The sequence below is a fragment of the Athene cunicularia genome (assembly GCF_003259725.1).
Source record: "Athene cunicularia isolate RWA chromosome 12 unlocalized genomic scaffold, athCun1 chr12_part1, whole genome shotgun sequence".
Classification (NCBI taxonomy): Eukaryota; Metazoa; Chordata; class Aves; order Strigiformes; family Strigidae; genus Athene; species Athene cunicularia.
In genome coordinates this window covers 15973598-15994553 of record NW_020799116.1, presented here as the reverse complement: position 1 = coordinate 15994553, position 20956 = coordinate 15973598, and the positions used below count along the sequence as shown (strand labels likewise).

General features: G+C 36.7%; 1 protein-coding gene across 16 annotated transcripts in view; it reads left to right on the top strand.

The window, feature by feature from the left end:
* Positions 1-20956, top strand: part of CACNA1D (calcium voltage-gated channel subunit alpha1 D) — a 232573-nt gene that overhangs the window by 126922 nt on the left and 84695 nt on the right. For all 16 annotated transcript variants that reach the window (XM_026857486.1, XM_026857485.1, XM_026857471.1 and 13 more), the window contains exons 9-11: positions 10943-11112; positions 19824-19911; positions 20624-20650. In XM_026857486.1, coding sequence (XP_026713287.1) covers positions 10943-11112; positions 19824-19911; positions 20624-20650 — 285 coding nt within the window. The remainder of the gene's footprint in view (positions 1-10942; positions 11113-19823; positions 19912-20623; positions 20651-20956) is intronic.

Sequence of the window (20956 nt, the reverse complement as noted above, 5' to 3'; positions counted from 1 at the left end):
ATGCTACTGCTACTTGTCAGATGGCCTCTGCATTTACTCAAGCTTCTCAGCGATGGCTTTTTGCATGCACTTGAGATTCTTATGTCATCCTACCAGTGTTTGCTCTTTTGACTGAACTGTGTGATTCTGGTGCCTGTATCTGTCTGACATCACGTTCACCATGCTTGCCAAAAATACTCATTAAATGAGGCACTAATCTCCTTATTCTATGACATTCCAACAGGGAGAAACATCATTTTGCACACAGAGATGGATAGTGCACCTGTACAAATATTCTCCCCTATAGTTATAGAGAAGTGTCCTTTTCTGAAAGCCCAACTTTTGCTTTTGTTCAAATGTCCATGAAGTAATTAATTCAATTGTAATTTGTGTTTATGGGTCACGTTGCAAAATATTATTTTTAATGGGAGTATATACAGGAGTATGACTAGGTTACCTTGACACAAAGTGTTTAGTGCTTTCTGTATAGTAGAGCTGTGTGCTGCTGTGACACCCTGCACCTCAAGGTGATACATTTATCAATAATCAAGTATCAGTTTAATATGCTTGTCAGCGGGAGGTTGTCACAGCTTTTTGTTGGTTTGTGTGCTCCAGACTCCAGCCAAAAACTAAAGTAGTGTCAGTTGTAGTTGTATAATGTGCTTTAAAATTGTAGTTTATAGAAAAAATTTGCAAGGATTTCTTTGTGCAAAGCCCCCTTAATGAGGTTGCGAAGCCACTTCCTTTGCTGTTTCCTAGTTTCTAATGCACTTGAGCTTGGGAAACTCCAGTTTATAGTAAAGATATTTTCTGATAAATAAATAAAAGATTCTGATAGCATTTGAATACTAAGAGAAATTATTAGAACTATATGTATTAGCTTGTAGTTGTTCTGGCAATCTTAGGCAAGATGTGCCATATTTGTAAGCCAACAGAAAAATTTATCTTGTATAAAAGCAGCCTGACGTTGTAGTTGATGGTGTCATCAGACTGCAGATTGTGTGCGCAGCCTTATTCATGACTTTGCCCTCTTATACATTAGATTTGAAAGGCATTATAATACATTATTGTAATCCTGGAAATTGGGCAATCAAACAAAATTTCCAGTTGCTGATATAAGTATGTTACAAGAGTGTTTTTACCCGATGAGTGGTTTTATAATGTGGTTTTTAAAATCATAAGTAATTTATCTGTATAGATCACTGTTGCACAGAAGTAAGTAGGGAAAGCATAGATTTTGACCTTACTGTCAGAATCACTTTACAAAGCAGGTGTTTAAAAGCATCCAAGACCTACCCTGTAATGTCTGATTTATACAGTCGTACTGGCTTTGTTTTATTCAGGGACAAATGTGTAACTTGTTGCAAGACCTAGCTTTCATTTCACAGTCACAGTGGACAAAAAAAATAAGAAAGAGAAGGACAAATAGATACAGGTAGTTGTGGTGTACTTTATTTATCCTTTGATAATGTTTCCTAATGTTGCTGTGTGACTAGACTTCCCACTGAAGTCATTAGAGGGTTAGATTTTTACAGTTCCTTTCCCTAGCCCTTAAGAAGGTCATAAGCAGCAATTAGTTTTCTTCCTGTTGTATAAAGGTGTCATTGAATCATAGAATAGTTTGGGTTGGAAGGGACCTTCAACATCATCTAATTCCAACCCCCCTGCCCTGGGCAGGGACACCTTCCACCAGCCCAGGTTGCCCAAAGCCCCGTCCAACCTGTCCCTGAACCCTTCCAGGGAGGGGGCAGCCACAGATGCTCTGGGCAACCTGTGCCAGGGTCTCACCACCCTCACAGTAAGGAATTTCTTCCTTAGATCTAATCTAAATCTGCCCTCTTTTGGTTTAAAACCATTACCCCTCATCCTATCCCTACACCCCTGATCAAGAGTCCCTCCCCACTTTCCTGTAGCCCCTTTAAGTACTGGAAGGCCACTATAAGGTCTCCCCGGAGCCTTCTCTTCTCCAGGCTGAACACCCCCAACTCCCTCAGCCTGTCCTCACAGGGGAGGTTCTCCAGCCCCATGATGATCTTTGTGGCCTCCTCTGGACCTGCTTGAGCAGATCCATGTCATTCTCCTCAGGGCGGCTCTCAATCCACTCATTGCCCAGCCTGTATTTGTACATGGGATTGCCCTGACACACAGGCAGGACCTTGCACTTGGCCTTGTTGAACTTCATGAGGTTTGCCCAGGCCTCCCTCTCCAGCCTGTCCAGGTCCCTCTGGATGGCACATCCCTCCAGCATGTCACCCATGCCACACAGCTTGTTGTCAGTGAACTTGCTGAGGGTGCCTCAATCCCACTGTCCATGTCTTCAGCAAAGGTGTGTTATAACAGCTGACTACACATTTGCCTTTTCTCTTTCATGACTCTAATTGTTACTGGTTTCAGATTTTTATGTTTTTAAAAGTAAGTTATGGGGAAAGTAATGCCAGATTTGATAATTTTGTGGCACATGTTTGTTTCTTTGGCTGAAGCCTTGGAAACTGAGAGACCCTCAGCTAAGCTTTAGGTTAGCCCACAGCTAACCTTTACATTTGATATGATACATTTAAAATACCTTATAAGGTTTGCAACATTATGATACCTATATTTGTTGGAGTATGGAGTTGCTCTTCAGCTGCTGTTACAATACAGGCAAGAAATGACCCCTTGTCCTTTGGTTCCATCTCACAGTCAAGAAATTGCCACTGATTTTTAGTATAGCTTGATCCATAGAGCTCTAATTCTCTTCAGAAAATGGCAGTGTCAAGTGTGATGTGAACTCTCCTTAAATTTATGAAGTCATTAATTCCTAAATTTATTTTCTGCCATAGTGTCACCTAACTGCAGTATCACTTGAGTGCTCAGGGTGCTTGATGAATTGTTTGAATCCATGTTTGCCCTTAGTAGTTGAAAAAGCCTTCCTAACGCTCCATTTTTTTTGTTTTCTCTGTTGAAGAAAATGATACTAGTGAACTGAGACATATGGTATATGAATATCACCAATAATTGATGTTGAGAATGGAAGGAGAAAGGAAAAGAGAGTATTCCTAAAAGTTATCTATCGTACCAAACTAAAGTTTGATATATAAGTGAAGAAGATTTCCTGGCATACTTGCTTGAAACTCTGACAAGGGTCAGTGTGGAATACTGTTACACTGATTTATTTTGATCAATAAATGCTATTCGTATATAAATAATAAATATTTTCCACATATTTTTATATTTAGACCTACCTGTCAAAATTCTATGGGTAAAAATGATGTGCCAGTAAAATCCTATGGATGTGTTTTTATTCCTTAGTAGAAAGCTGATATTTTTCATTCTGAGCCAGGCATTGAATATGTAACATATGCATTTGTCGTTTTTTATTTAAGAGTTATTAGCTTTTATGTTTTGTGCTCTTCAAACCATAGCATGAAACTTGGTTTATGATAAATCTACAGAGAAATTTAACTAAACCAATGAAACTTTGAGAATGCAAAAATTATGCCAACTTACTTGAAAAGCATGGCTTTGCATACAGATTTGAAAGTGGAATCTGAATGCCTAATACACCTTTTTCTGTATGAAAGTGTTACTTCCTGTAATATCGAGTTATGCTGTATATATTTATATCTGTTGTTTTGATCTGTTTGTGGTTTTAAAATATTCATTCATTCTCTTTGCACTCCTTTATCACTCTGTGACCATCTGCCCCTTTGTATTTCTGTAATGCCTCCTGTGCACTGCATGTTTGATGTATTTAGATACTGTACAAATGCATAAGAATGATGATTTGGGAGATCTTTTGTTTTACATCTAGCCATTTCTGAAGGTGAGTATTCCTGGTGATCCCTGTCAACTTTGCCTCTTGAAGGACATTCTGGAAAAGAGTTCAGATTTTTAATAGCAAATGTGTAAATTAATAGAAATAACGTGTGTGTGTAATCTGCATGTGGTAAATATTTTCATTTCTGCATGGGAGCTGACTGGAGATTTTTTTCTAAATATTCCCTTGAAGGATGGAGAGAATTCATAGGCTTGAGGTAATTCAGCTTTTCCAGAATACACTGGTTTTTACATTAGACACTAATATTATTCACAATATTCTCAAAGTGAATTCTCAAATGAGAAGCTCTTTCAGTTTGCAGGACTCTACAGGAAAAGGCATTCTAGAAAAAGACTCAGGACAGGTTTTAGAAATTGTTCCAGTTCAAACTCAGGCTCGAGTTCCATCTCAGGAATTATGGAACCAGCTTTAAAAAGACAGCAGAAATGGTTCCAGCTCCAGCAAGGACCTGTACAAATTGTCCTATACTGAGCTCTAGAGAGCTCTCCAGAAATGGGTTGCAAGACAAACACCTTTAGAGCATCTCTAGTGAAGGCCTCTACAAAATCATCCAGAAAGGGCTGTGGGAAAGGGATCCAGAACATGCTCTAAATTCATCCCCAGTGAATGACTGGGCAGTTGAACCTAGATCCAACTCTGGAAAAGACCTCAAGAAATCACCTTAGTCCCACTCTGGGAAGGGCTCTAAAGATGGCCTAAGATCTATTTCTGTGCTCTAGAAATGGCTCTAGAGCCAACTACAGATGCAGCTGTAGGAATAGGCTCTAGTGATGGCTCTTGGTCCAACTTCAGTAGAGGGCTCTGAAGAAGACGGTAGCTCTGACCTGAGAACAGACTGGACAAATAGCTCCTCTCTAAACATATTAGAAAAAAATGGCTCTAGATCCAGCTCTGGAAATGTATCTGCAAGTGTGTTTGGATGTGTGGTTCAAAACATGTGCATGTTGATAATGTTTTTCAGGACAGTGAATTTCTTAGGAATCTAGCTGGACACTTGGAATCTTTCACAATAAGACTGCATTTTTGAATTCTTTCAATATTTGGAAATAGGAAGAAAAATGCTTGCAGCTCTGGGAAGCTGCATAGATGTATTCAGATATCTTTGCATTGTCACAGTCTTGGGTTGGTCTGCATTTTGCTCATCCACATTACAAATTTAAAGCTGTATGTGGCTCCAAATACTTGTTTTTAGCTCCTAGAAAATGCAGGTTGATTGTGACATGGTCACACACAATTTTGATTGCTGTGTCTTTAGAGCCAGCATCAGGGAGTGGATTCAGTCTGTAAGAGTTACCAGAGCACGTTTTTTTTCCTTTGTAAAAATTCCTCTGGTTATGGTGCAAGGATTAGGCAGTGCATCTTTGAGACAACTTCACATGATGGAGTGCACAGAAATTGCCACTGAGCAGCTGCCCAGCAGTTCTAGCTCTATGAAGGAAGGGTGGTGGACTGCTTCAAGAACATGCTTTCACTTGTAGCTTTGGTAACACACTGTGTGTGTAACAGGCATAAACTGGACCTACATTATCCTAAGTCATGAAATATGAGGCACAGAAATTGGAGCTGAGGAGAGGCCTTCTCCAAATATTCCCAAATAAAGGACTAGAACATATCATGACTACTGGTGCAAGAGACAGTGAGCCGAAATTATAAAGTTAAGTTATAAATTACAAAGTTACGGTTATTAGAAAGTTAACAAAGTTAAACCTTAAAAAGGGAATTGAGAGATACTTATCCACCTTGAAAGTACCTGTAAAAGTATGTTGAAAGTTAAAATAAATCTGCCAGTAATTCAGCATGCATAAAACTGTTTTACCATGAACAGAGAAAATAATAAATTATAAAACTTCATAACATTTATCAAGAGGCATGGCTTTTAATGATGCATGGTAATCTATTCCTAAAGATAGTTCTTGTCATTATGGGATGGTTTCTGCTGATGGCATTTTCTGCTCAAGGCATTAGTATTTCTTTGGGAAGCCATGAGAACAAAGAAGACCTTTCAATAAATCTTTGTAAGTTGAATTTATTGCCTTGCTAAAGGACACCAAAGCATAAGCTTTGACATGTCCTTACATACATCCTCCTACATGGAAGTCTTGCAGGTTACTAAGAGAATGTTAATTTTTTCCATTTCTTTCCCACAGTATTATTTGCAATGTATGTACATAATGGTTCTAAAAGCTCAAGGATACATCTCATCCATGCTAATCTCATGGCAATATCTGTCAATTAATGTCATATAAAATATGTTGGCACAGATAAGTTTATACACCTAAGAACTGTTGTCTACAGTGTATATGGAAAAAATTGTAGAAAAGACATTTGAATAATGATGCACCAAATAGAAAATGGCAGTGAACTGTCATCCATAGCCTTTCAGCAAAAGGGAAATGAATCGGTTTTGACAGTGTTCCTTTTTACAGCACAGGGAAGACTTAGTTAAAAAAAAAAGGTTATGGATAAAAATTTAACTCCCTCACATAGATAAACAGAATATAAGTTCAAAAAGACGAGAGTGACTTCAGCTCTAGATCTCAGCATGTCATGAGCTAAAGCAGGTTCGTTTGATTGCTGTGTGGCTAGTAAAACTAAAACACAAATAGACACAAACCAAGGAAATATTATCCTTGATTGATCAACCGAATATACTAACAATAATCAGCAAATACTTGCAGCTGTATACAGCAGTAACTCTTCAGTAATCTTCAGTAATTAAAGATGTAATGTTATTTAACCTTTTTCATGTCTCTATATCTGTTACACATTACACCCAGCTGTGAGCTGTTGTCCATGCTTATCTGTATCTGATTTGATTCCACTAATTTGTTGGTTTGTATGGTTACCACCATGTGAAAACTCTTCTGTGAGTCTGGTGGCCAACGCTGTACTCCTGCGAGTACATTTTTTGTTATTATGTGACTGTTCTCTGTGAATAAATGAGAGTCTGGGACGTCTGGGTGACAGTTCTACATATAGCATTAGCATAACACTTTCCACGTACCAGCCCCTGTGTGCAGTAAATTGCATACAGCAGTAGATGAATTCTCTCTCTCACTGTGTTTGCAGTGACGCAAAAGGGCAATAATATGGCCAATGAAAAATTATCATCCTGGTTTATGCTTTGATATTGAAGGCAGCTATCAAGGCCTAGCGATGCACAGGAGATACAGTGGCACTCCTGTTGCTGCATGAGCTCCCTCATGGAGCATCTAGCTTTTGGCATGGAAGAAATTTCAGCTAACAGGAGGGAAGACAGGTGCCAGGTGTCTCCTTAGCTGTTATGTCCATGAATTACAGAGAGAAGGGACAAGAGTATACCGGATACTCACATTTAAGCAAATTGTTGGTTTAGGATTTTGAGGTAATATGACCATGCCTCAAATTAAGGTTTGAGAACCAGAGTGCTGTAACAGAGTCCCAGTAGGTACTCCCTGCTGCCATCTCCACCATGCTGCATCAAGCCATTTCTAGATGATGCATTACCAGCAGGAGTTATTTCACGCTGTTGAAGAAAGAAAAACCTGTCATGAAAATGATTGCCCTAGACTATTGAAGCATGAACTCAAAACCTGCATTTTATAAGCTTCTGTCTCAACAACACCGTGATGATGGTGTTGTACCTAAACAGAGAACTGAGATAATTTTTCTTCAAGGAGTCAAGGAAATTTTGTTCAATAGAAATGAAACTTGCATTTTATATAGTAGCTTAGTTATCACTGAAAATGTTATGTAGGTGAGTCTCCATATAATGTTTTATTTTGCAAGTGATGTTACCTTTCTGCTGCAGGTACAATTGACTGAGTTATTTACACTATGGCTGCAATTTGAATCTTTACTAAGTTTATAGGCTATTGTCATATGCTGCTACTTTTAGTCATATTTAACTACATCAAAATTAGGCTGGCTAGGGCTGGGTTGTCTGATTTATTTGCATTTTCAGTGAAATAAAAACCTGAATTACCTCCATCTTGGTAATAATAGACATTCTCAAAAAAGATATTCATTGAGTCCTGTGCTTTATGAAAACTACTTAAATTTGGTTTATTTTTGAACTGAAATTTTACAGGCAATAGGCCTGAGTTACATTTCGTATATTCTGGTGTCAAATCAGAGTAGCTCCTCAGGATTTTTCAGTTTTGCAGAGCTTGAGTCTACTTACCACAAATAACGTGCCACTTCTAAGCCTGTCAACTTCATAGGCTTCTGGACTGAGTACTGGGTTGATGACAGTCAAGGAGGACAGTTCAGGCCATTAATCTAACCATGTCAATATCTATGCTGCCTATATAGCCTGAAGTTTTTCTTTCTACCCAGCCTCCATAGCCATGAAATGCTGCACAAGGAGCTATCTGCTTCTTCCTTCCAGGGGAGCAGCCAATGTCTACCTATCTTTGTCTAAAAATTCAAATATTTTGTTGTCTAAATGTGTTTGTCACAAGCTTTAAAGAGTGAACATCTCTCCCTCATATCACCCCCACCATCTTTTTCAAATAACTTCTTGTTCTTGGAAAAAAGAAAGCTTTTGTTCTGCTAACAGGAAACTCATTACATTCCAATTTAATTTAATTTCACTTTCTTATTCATGGTATTTCAGTATGTCTGAGGGATGTTACTTCATTGTGACTTCATTGTGACAGAAAAAATACCATAGAGCTAGATTCCTCTCTCCCCTAAAGAAAATGAATTCTTCTTAGGTGCTCTATTTCTAAGTTTTAAAAATAAAAGTAAAAATTTTAAATATCATGGAAATTAAGCACCATTACATCTCCCCTGCTGATAAATTGAAGCAGCATTTACCAAGACAATGACTGACTTCTGTGCTGTATTAAAGGGAAAGGTCATAGTTAGCTGTGTATATAAAAAACTGTGTTTAATTCTCTGTGTGCAGCCATTTTAATGTAAAGTCAAAGTTAAAAGGTGGTTCAGTCATGGGTGAAGTGCTGTTGGAAGTATCAGCTTTGCCAACTATTTAATTTTTAAATTATTTCTTTCACTTCACTCCATACAGTAACAGCAGCTTTCATTTTACTTTACCCACACACATCACATAACCTTCACCCTAATGAAAAACACCTGAAGGACTTAACTGGACAAAAAAAAGCTAGCAAGGCTTGTAACTTCTGATTTCATAGTATGCTGTGATAGTTCTGCCTATGGACTGAGAGTCACAGGTATGTTGCCTCAATCAGATGTAAAGGATGGAGTCTTTGATACTCTCTCTACAAACCAATTTCTTAAAGGCTTGTGCCATCATCTGCCAAAACAGTGAAATTTTTTTTTGTTCGGTGGTTTTTTTTTTTTTTAAAGTAGTTATTCCTCAGAGAGATCTGTTGATATCATTCTTTCGTGAGCATTTTTGTGAAGAGATGACCTTCTGAAGGACCTCTTGCTTGGATGCCAGGTGAAGGGTAGCAAATGCAAAGCAAGTGTAGGCATTCTTCAGCTTCATTACAGTGCCATCAGATGGAACAGGATGATCTCCACATGACAGACTGAATTTTGTTGAATTAAGTCCTCAACTGTAAGACGTGTAGTGTCTTGCCCCTTAGCTTTTTCAACAGAATTCTTTTTAGCTTCTGCAACATAACATGAAAAAAAATAGTGTCTGTATGGTTGCATGTAAAGAGCTTAACTCTTAAATTTACTAATATCAAAGCAGAAATAAAGTGTTTAGAAGATGGATTTGAAGACTGCAAATAAAGCAATAACCAAAGAAAACCTGGAGAGGTTATATTTTTGAAATTCCAGATAAGTACTGTTTGTCACCGAACTGAAATACTATATTGAAAAATTACGAGACTTATTCTGCTATATTTTGTTAGCAGGGAAACATCAGATTGATAATTGTGTTCACCTTGTTAAAATTGTTACACTAATTTCCTAATATTTTTCCACCTGAAAAAGGATATTATTGAGTGCTTTAATAAATTCCCCCTTGAGAGTGTATCAATTAGGGAATATTTTCAAGTGAAATTTCACTATAAATAAAGGATTTGCAAATTCATAGTAAATGAAGTTACTATAGCCATGTTTTATATTTAATCTGAGCCTTACTGTACAATCAAGGGTTAGACCAAACAAGCTTAATTTTAAATACTGAATTGGCACATAGTTACAATACAGTTCAAAAGATGCTTGCCTACCCTTAATCATACATACTGGTACTCAGATAAGTTGAAAAATGTTTGATCCTTCTGGCAAAGTGAGTTAACGCGTTTGGAGCTATGTGTCACACCAATGCAATAATGTTGGCATATGGAAGGTTGAGGTGCAAGAATTTACTTGATAATTGTCTTGAGTCATATATCATTAAGGGAATCAGATTCAGATGGTAATTCAGGTTGGAAGAGACCTCAGTAGGCCATTTTATCAAACTTTCTTCTAACTATTCTAATTATCATTCCACAATAATCTAGGGATTGACCCAAATCGTGAACTAAACTACACAGTTAAATACATTGTCTGGAGATTGGGGCGGTGAGACAGAGAATTCAATTTATATAACAGGATGCATTTCTGATCTGTGAGAACAAGACTTCTAGGTTCTGTTACTGAGAGCAAAAGGGCGAAACATCCAGGTCTCAAATAGCACAGGTGTCTATGCATGATGTAGTTAAGAGAGAGCTTGCTAGTGGAATTCTGTGAACCGTGCACCGAAATAAGTATGTTTGGATATGGCAAATAAACCATGGCTGAAAGAGGAAGATTTAAAACTGACTGCCAGAATTTCCTTTTCCCTGAAACTAATATTCAACTCTGAAATTACTCAGTTTCTGCAGGTCAATTTATCTTTATGGCCATTAGATAAAAATTGATTTTAAAACCTGTATAGAAGAACACATAACTAATGGGGGTGGGTGAGAGGAGGATGGGAACAACTCTTCCCTATAGGAAGAGTCAAGATTACTGTTTAATTTTCAATGAAATCATAAAAGCTCTGAAAGTTTTGATTTAATGGGATAGGGATTTGCCATGACTTCTTTGCACCACTGTCTTGTTTTCAGAGAAGTTCTCAGATCTTCAGTGTTGTTTACTCAGTTCATTTTCTGTGTCAGTGTGCTACTCTGAAATGTCAAGACCTAGGTCAAAATGCCTGGGAGTTTGACAATCAGTATTTTTTTCTGTTTTATCTGAATTTTGTAGAGAATTTTCCAAGGAAAGAGAAAAAGCCAAGGCCCGAGGGGACTTTCAGAAGCTACGTGAAAAACAGCAGCTTGAAGAAGATCTGAAGGGATATTTAGACTGGATTACACAAGCAGAAGACATTGACCCTGAGAACGATGAAGAGGTTGATGAAGAAGGCAAGCGGAACAGTACGTGTTCTTTACTCTATATTTCTGTGTGGGACAGTTTGACTGCTTTTAAGGATATTACACCAGGGTAAATGTAGCCTATTTGATGTCTCTATGATTTCCAGTTTGCAAAAGTGTTCATTAGCAGAGCAGTCATGTCTGTGTATTGATACTTAGTCATGGAATATAATTCAGAATCTTACAACAAGATTCTGCTCTGAGCTGTCCATGTACAAATCATTGTCTGCACTCATTCACTACTGAGACTTAAAAACTTTCCTTTAGTTGTGTTCTGCAAAAAGTTAGTGCATACAAGCTACATGCCACTGGGTATCATCGTAAATCCTTAGTGATGAAGAATATGTGTTTGCCTGTAAGTGCATGCAAAAGAGATAATAGTAATACAAAAAGATTAAACAATATGACTGAAACTATAGTCAAGAAACAATCTTGTGCTATTAGTGAGAATTTTGTTGAATTTTGAAGTAGGAAAATGACATTCTGAATCTTTCTTTCTGATATTCGAGAAAACTGTGTAAAATCTTTTTTACTAGATGTATTTAAGTGTGAAATAAATGAAATCTTGTGGGGTTTTTTATCGAGATGAAGAAGTATAATTATCACTTACTTTACAAGGCATTTATTTGATGGCAGTGTATAGTGTATAGTGGGAAAGGTAATTTATGCTGTAGCAGCCCTCTAGTGCCTCTGACATGAGTACTAACATAAAGGAACAAGCTAGTTTCGTGATATTGCAACAACTGTAAATGTTATAATCAATTTCTCTATGTCAGAAAATTTGAGTAACAGTAGTGTTTTAATGTAATAATTTAGTAGAGGTTATTTTAGCCTCTTAGCCATGTTTGTAGTGGTTAAAGTTGTCATGAGAACTTTTAATGCTGTAAGTAAATGAGAACATGGATTCAGGATGTGGTTTATGATTTAATACTAAATGTAAGATTAAAATCTAAATCTCAGTGTATATACTAATGCTAAATATCACCTTATTATCCATGTGATACTCTGAAAGGCTGTGGTATTTATTAATTTAGATACCATTGAGTATAAGATGTACCTACAAAGGGCTTGTCAAAGGCAACTCAGAATATTATTTTCTGTGTTGAAATGATACATTATTACTGTTACTTTTCTTCTAGTGCTGCTAATTTGTTGTGAACTGTTCTTTTAAACCATAACACTTTTCAGAAATAGTAAAATAGTGAAAATTATGTGGTTTGATATTGAGGTATCTATTTTTAAACTTATTTCTCTATTACATGTACTTAAGTTTTTTAAAGTCTTTATATTTTTGAGTTTCAGAATTTTATTAGTCCTTTAGTTAGCAATGAAAGCAGGGTATGAATCTGTGTTGCTGACTGGAAGGAAACAATGATTTTATAAGAAGCTAGAAGACAACTTGTGGGTTGATGTTGATGCCAGCGTCATCCAGAATGGAATAATTTCTGTCTATATTGAAGTGTGTAGTACAAACAGAGTTTTTATCTAGAACAGAGCAAAAAAGCCAGAGAGTTTACTATACTTTGATATTGCTACTAATGTTGTGGGGAACAAATAAATAAACTGTGGGTTTGAGTATCAGTATAACATCCTTAGACTGAGAAATAAAAGACTGTACATTTTATGGAGTAAATACACTTTGTACAAGACTGCCATGCAGAATTGTAGATGTCGAATTTGCAGAGTTGGACAACTGTGCTCTCAGCTGTGGTGCTGATGGACTTGGTCACCTTGCAAGTCTGCAGGTGAAATCCCAGGAACTTTTTGCGTCCTGTTCGAATTGGATGTTTGTTAATATGCTGCAAAAGAACCATTGGCTCTGGCATTCCTTAAATAGCTTCTAGGGCATATAGGTCTTTCATAAATCAAAAATACTTATTTGCATAGTTGTTGAGTTTGAGAGCTTTTGGCTCTGACCTGTTAAACATAATTTTAGGGTAAGTTAAGAGTTGGGGGAGACTTGCAGAGTAAAAATAAAAGGCAAGTAACTAGAAGAACTTGAAAACAAATCCCAAGAATTTAATTTCAGGCATGCATATGTATTTTGAGTGGAAATTTCCAGTAAATAGGCAATCTCCTAGCACTCCTCTGGGTTTGTGCAAATGTGCACAAACGTGTAGCTTGGAATTTTGTTTTTAGTATCATCTGCAACAGGGTGTAAAGGAGGAAGGTGCGTATGTATTTTGAGTGGAAATTTCCAGCAAATAGGCAATCTCCTAGCACTCCTCTGGGTTTTTGCACATGTGCACAAACGTGTGGCTTGGAATTTCATTTTTAGTATCATCTGCAACAGGGTGTAAAGGAGGAAGGGTTGCTGAATTGCTCCACCTCCTTACAAGACACGCTCTGTTGCATATCACATTGCACGGGAGGTATGATGAGAGACAGGAGGAGCTATCTAGCCAGTTATTCCATGGGAAGCTTTTGGGTTAGGAGCGTAGTTCTGATGATGAGCTGCCTGTTTGGGAGTTAGGTGAAATTTAGCTAGTTATTACAAAGTTAATAATCTTGAGTAGTAAGATTAGGGAATGAATTCAGTCCAAATATACTGATGATGTGTTTTTAGATTTGAGGCATAAGGTAGGACTGGATCCCAAGGTAGGCAGAATAATCATTTGCAGGCTTCTAGGCAGCTATGTTCCTACTTTGAGTACCCAGACTTCTGGATGATCAAGATTACTGCTGATTTATGGTGATGGAAAATCACCATAATGCTCTTCAACAATGTGGAAGAGCTCTGGGTTCAGGATAAAGATCTCTCTATGGCAGGAAAAGGTACACATTTCAAAGGCAGTTAAATAAGTGATTTATAACTTCTTACATAATTCTTCTAAAACGTAGTTTAGGTTCCTGCCACACCAGCATTTTAAAACTTCTAACCAGGGAAGTCATTAAGTGAAGTTGTTTATATATGAACTTCCTGTATTTGTACATCTTTGTTGCCAATACTGGGCAGATACTCAGTGCTGTTGAATAATGGAATACCTTTTAAGTACTAGAATTGTAAACAGGCTTTTAGTAAAAGTTGTCTTTTTTTATGAACCAATAGCTAGTTACACTGAAGTCAGAGGAAAAACTTCCATTAACTTCAAAGCATTCTGAATTTAGCTCAAAATGCAGAAATGAGTGAGAGGTGAGGGATTTAGCTCTGGTTAGTTATGCTGCCGGTAATTTAAATTTGTTTTGCCTGACGTTGCTTGTGTTTTATATATGGACACATTTTTATTTTTTACGTTGCAACTGCTGCCATCTACTGTGTAAATGCTGGAATTACATGTACTTAACACGAAGGGGTTACATTGGCCGACTTAATGGAAGAAAAGAAGAAAAGCAGATTTAGTTGCTTTGGCCGTTCTTCCAATAAACATGGTAAAACATGTTTTGATTTGCAGTTCAACTTTCTTTTGTGCCAATACTGCATTTGATGTGTTAGCTTTTGAAAGCACCTGTTGTTCTATAGCAAAGGCGTATAAATCTTTAGCATGTAGACACTCATGCATGCAGTTCTCCTGGTTTCAGTGCATGTTTGAAATGGACTGGTGCTGCAGTGCTCTACCTTCCTAAAGCAGTCTTTAATCCGTTTAGATTTCCACTGAGTGTCTTTGTTTGTGACTGTTCTTGTTAAAGATTTTCTTTTTCAAAAGTCAGGTAAACCAAATAAAAAGTGTGTTTTAAATTCAGGTGTAAAGAAATTAATAAAAGTGTTTTACAAGCTTTATAATGGATTGTAGTGTAAGCTTAGAACAGTGTCATGATAATATTTACTATTTATTTATGTACTTTTAATGTAGACTCTAACAGAACATAACAAACTTTTACTATCTCCTCTTGTTACTAATGTTTTGTTTCTGTAATTAGTGTTTTATTCAATTTCTTGAATTGAGATGGATGGTGGTGTGTAGAGTATGATAGTTATTTTCAAATCTGCACTCCTTTAATATTGGCAAATATATGGAGTTGACATAATCACAGTTGTAGTAACTAGGAGATGTAGTTTTAATCTTACCTACAACAAAGTTCTTGGAGCAACTGACTTCCCTGCTGTCCTGAGAATCACTATTGTGTCTTAGACTGAGGCTGACAAATTTGACCCAGTTACTTTAGAGAATGCAGAATATTGAGTCAGAAATTGCTAGGACCTAATGAAATATTTTCTACAAATACTGTCTACTTGAAATGATTTGTGTAACTGTTACATATATTGTCTAAGAGCTTACACAGCTTTACAGGCTGGAATAATTTTTCTGTAAAATTTGGATATGTATTTCAACATAGTCTTTAAACTAGCAGGTTCAGGTTCTGATGCCAGTCACAAAGCAGCATGGAACCAGCTGAAAACTTGCTGTCATGTACTGGCTGCGATGGCTGTTTCACTACTAGTACCTGCTAGTGAGAAGCATTCTCAAGCATGTGTGCACTGACTTAGTTTCATTTTTGTCTTGCAGGGCAGGTGTACCTTTTAAGAGCAGGATTTTTCCAAAGTACAAACTGGTGGCCTAGGTCTGTTTGTATTTGTGAGACTATTATGCTGATCCGAGTAGCTCAAACTTAGACTACTATTGGGTTAGAAATCTCACCCTAAGTATTTGTCTTTGTATTACCTCTACCTCTATTTCTGTTAAAAGCACCACATCTGTAGAGTATACAACATTCTCAAGATTCAGTGTCATCCTTCAGGCTAGAAGTGGTTGGTTCAGTGATGCTTCTGTAATGAAGGCTGATTGTTTTGCTCTCCTTCCACTGCTGTGCAGCCAGTCACCCTTATATTGGAGTTTCTATGGGCTACCTATAAAAAGAGAGAGCATATAAGAATGATAGTTGATAGTATTGACATTAAATCAGCTCTACGAAAACAGATACCTCACTACAGTGTCATGCAGAACATCTTCCAGGCAGTCCCTTTTTAAACCCTGAAGAACTTCACAGTCAGAATAGATAGTACCATTTTTTTCTGATATGTTTTCTGGACATTCAGCAGACTTAGGAAAATTTGACATGAATTTGCAATGATAATGTTGCCTCTTTGGGGATTTTTTTGGTTCTGTTTTGCCTTTTGACTACTTTAAAAATTTGGTGTACAGGCTTCAGAAAGTCCACACACTGATTTGAGAAAGGATTAGGAGAATTTTGGAGCTCACGGAGTTGGTTGAATGTTACTAGCAGGCAGAAGATGACCATTTTACCTCTAAAATGTTGCCAGTATAGTACTTTTTTAAGTAGCTATTTTTGATTATTTGACTAGCTGTGCAGATCACTCAGCTTCTGCAGCTCTTTTTCTTCAGCATGTGTAACTAGAAAGCTACCCAAGGTGCATCAGTGTGGAGATGAGATCAGCCTGTACATCAAAAATGCATAGCTGAAGTTGAAACAGATTAAAATATTAATTATATACTTTCTAGATGAAAATATTTCCAACCGTAATACTTGCCACCACGTTTCAGTAATTCAGGGTGTAATTTAGCCTGCCTCTGGATTCTACAGTGACACTAAATTGTCGTATTGCAGGATTATGGAATTTATTTCTTCCAGCTCCAGCTGGCTGGGTCATACCAGTGCTGATGGACACTGGCTTGCTTTTAGCTATGCATTAGTTATGCTATGTCCTGGAGTGGAGTCTGAAATCCTTGCTCCAAAAACTGAAAACTATTTAGAGTAAAAAGTGATCATTATAACATGAGGAAAACAATCTATTTTCTTATCCGCAGAAATGAAATGTAGTAGTTGATATATTTGACCTATTTGCTATATACTCAGGAAAGTATTAAGCTGCATGCTATATGGTTTGTTTATATTGACTAATGCAAGCGTTCTTTTGTTTGAAAGCATTTACCGTAAGTGAAGAGAACTGATACTGTCTAGAAATCTAGCTAATCTTTCCAGAAGAAAAGGTGAATAAAGAATAGAGAAAATTTGGTATCTTCCTTTGAATACTGAGTACCTGCTGAAGGATCTCAAAAATCGAGATCTTATTGAGATCAGATGGTCTTTCAGAGGTTTATTCTGATTGCTGTACTTTGCTCAGTGAACGTTGCCCTTAAAAGCTGTGGTCACGAAATTGAGTCTTTTCAAGATTTGCCAGGTTGCTTGCATTAGTGAGAGTGGATGTGGTCATGCAGTGCTGTTGCTGTTGACTTCTGGCTAAAGATTTAATGACTTGATAGCATTGCTGGAGCTAGACTTCCACATGGTGCCTTTCTCAGTACTTCTGTCAAGTTTTGCTTTTGGCATATAAATTATATGCTGAATTTCTGATGTAAACCGAACTGTCTGTGGTTCTTTTTTCCCTCTTCTGTTTTTGTAACACAGCACCTGTAAGTCACTAACTGAGATAGAGCAGTAGCCCAGTCTGAAAGAGAGAGTAACACTCTGGCTGTATTTAATAATTAGCAGAATGGACATTGGCTTCAGTGGGGACAAAGATTTTTTTTTTTTCCTTTGGTACTTTGTTTTTCTTCATGCAGTTATGTTCAAAAAGGCCTTGTATTTCTTACTGTGGGTTATTGCATCAAGTCTGGGTAGGTTTGAATTAAAATTCTATTACTTTACACTTAGTCTTTTAAAAATTATTTGGTATTATTAAAACAAATGCTGTTTATGTAACACTGAGTGTTACACTTTTTAAGGAACTGGATTCTAGGTACTACTTTTAGATGAGGGAAGAAGGAATAGTGTCTCAAATTGTGAGACACGCTTTGCACATGTGTAACACTTGCAAAAGTGGGCCTAGCTCTGTTTTCATGGCAGCTCTTAATAACAGTGTATGAAACAAGACTTCTGCACTCATGTTTTACAGTTGCCTGTCACAAATGCTAAAACATTCACTAGGTGGCTATAATGTTGTGTTTCCTAGCAGCATGCAAGTCCCCCAGCACAAGACAGCTCTTACAGTTCTTTACCAGACAGGGAGACTCCTTGCATTTATTGCAAAAGACTCTGGCATTTAAAAATGTAAACTGTTAGTTCTGAAGATCTGAAACTATGTCTGAAATAGTTTTGTAATTTTTTTTCTTAAACCCCTTGAAATTTTAATACTTTAATTTCGAGATCTTCAAAGATTTTTTACTTTACTTTTGAATGAAATTCCTTTTGAACTCTGTGACTGTAATCTGTGAAGTTCACACAAAATTAGCAATGTTCATTTTTTTAAACATGATATTAAAATTGAGACACTTGCAGGTGATAATGGGTGATTTTTCATATATAAAGCAATGACAGTAATATTTTAAAAGAATCATCAAAACAGAAGAACCTTGTGCAAGAAGGTTTTGCTGTGCTTACTGCCTGAAGTGCCTTGTTTATTCGGAGACCTGCATGGACATTTTTGGTCTTCCTTTGTTATGCCAACTCTGTGCTTAACATTTCCTGACTTATATTTATGAGGACAGATTCTCAGCTGTTGCAAATAGTAGCTGAGCATCTAGCCCGCATCGACCCGTCAGGCTCTCAACTTGGATGGAATTGGTGAGCATGGAAATCAAACTACCATTTAGCATTACCCATTTAGCATTTCCATGAATCTCTGTGTCAGTGTTGAGGCAATATAGAGGCTGTGCAGAAAAACTGTTATTAATAGTTCTCATTTTGTAGCTGATCTGTAGACAAATCAGAAAATTCAGGGATGATTCTCGAGTCTCACTTATATTTAGATGTGCATAATTAAGCCTACTCTAACTCTCCCCTAGACTACCAAAATAGTGAGACTTTCCTAATGGAAAGAGGCATGAAGTAGCCCTTCTGCCTTCAGTACTCTCAGTCCACAGACATTGCTTAAACCCTCCCCAACAAAACAAAACAAACAAAAAACCCAAACAAGCAAACCATCAAAACAGCAGAAGGTACACCCCAGAATACCTTTAGGATACTCTGTTTTTCTTTTATTCTTGCTGTTCTACAGTGATTTCAGTGCATCTTCCACCGCTTTTGTTTTTTTCCTACTTTATATGTTATTTCTACTGTGTAAACCAGCAACATTAATTTTACACTTTTCTTGTTCCTAATGCTTTCCTTTCATACATGCTTTGTAGACCTGGAAGTTGTGTTTTCCGCTAGGAAGTACTGAGAACTTTGGCTGCTCATCATTTCCTAACACTTTTTGAAATATGTTGTCCTCCCTCTATATTTCAGTTGATTTGAAAATAAATGGTGATGACCAGTCTGTAAATACCGTTAGCTACCATTGCTAACTATTCAGTATTGATCAGCTGTATGTGCAGTAGTTGCTGTGTCACAGATGTAATAATCTTGTGTAACATGTAATAAACTTTGATGACATTTCTTGGAATTAGTGAGCATGTTAACAACACTTAAACTGATAAACACCTCCAGAGTGTAAACAGAACACTACTTAAAATGAAAGGTCACAAAATCTAGCTCAGGTTTACTTCTTTACTAGGTGTTGCATGCTCTTTGTTACAAAACTCCTCTATGGTGTATTCTGTAGTGGGTTTTCAACAGTTACACTGAATCATTGAAAAGAAACAAAAAAGCTACAGTACACTCTGGAATTTTGTGGTGTTTTTTTTTTTGTTGTTGTTGGTTTTTTTTTTAAGAAGAGGACTGATGAAGTGTCTGACTTCATTTGCCATTCCTCAGATCTTCCAAGCTCTCGTTAGACCTGGAAGAGGGGGAGGCATTCTTGCAATAGAATGGGAGATCACATTCTGTGTAATGCCTTTCTTGGCTATCAATCTAAAGCAATTTCTGTCTCCTAACAGCAAGCATGCCCACCAGTGAAACTGAATCAGTGAACACAGAGAATGTGAGTGGAGAAGGAGAGAACCCAGCATGCTGTGGGAGTTTATGGTGAGTACATGGAATGTTTTCAAGTAGCCACCTTCATCATCTCAAAATTTAAAATAATCATTTCCCCCCCCGTTGTTTATTTAGCCAAAACTGCTTTCAAATAATCACACTTTGTATGATACTTGGGGTTTTGTCTTTCAGTAGTTTAATATTAGGACACTTAGACTTCAGTGCATTAAAGCACTCCTAAAATGCTCAGATTAAGAAGATATAAAGCAATTCAACTAAACTTCCAGTGGAGTCATGTCTTCATGAAAGCTTTTATAAATTATAATTTTTGTCCAAAATAATAAGAAAAGAAGTTCCTTATGACACATAAAAAGAAACATTTTCTGTTAAAGTGTGCATGATCTGGACAATACGTATTTTTCAGGCAATAACAGAATGTATGGGAGTATTCCTATATCCCATGGTTTTCACTTTTTATTTTCTCAGATTTTCATTACTTCCAAGCAGTTTCTGCATGAGCAGTTTATTTACTTAGTTTTAAAGATTTCCTTTCTTTCGCTTAGAAAATATGTAAAACCTTAAGAATGGTATTTCAGAAAATAAATAACAGACAAGAGAATTTCAACATTCATGATGCATTTTGTTAAATGCTTATTTTTATGTATATGTAATTCCAATGTAATGATTTGTAGAATTCTAGAGAATGAATTTGTGTTAATTATTTTTTCCACATTCTTAAAAATGTGTTTTCCTTTTCTTTTAGTCAAACCATCTCAAAATCCAAGTTCAGGTCAGTATTTTCCTCTCTCTTCATCACTTTTTTTCCTTGTTATTATTTATACAACATGATGATCTCATATAATTATTCTTTATTTACTGTACTTTAAATTTACTCTATGAAAATTCTTCCTGACAGTTACTGGTGAATACAAAAGTAAAGTATCCATGAACACTTCTAGAAATCAAACTCCATGATTTGCTTTGCTGATATTTGTTGCTCTCTCTTTACTTATTAGGAGCATTTGGGAATATGAGCTTCTATATTCAAGTAAGATTGCAGATAGGAAGTGTTATAAGCAAAATTAAGAATTAATAA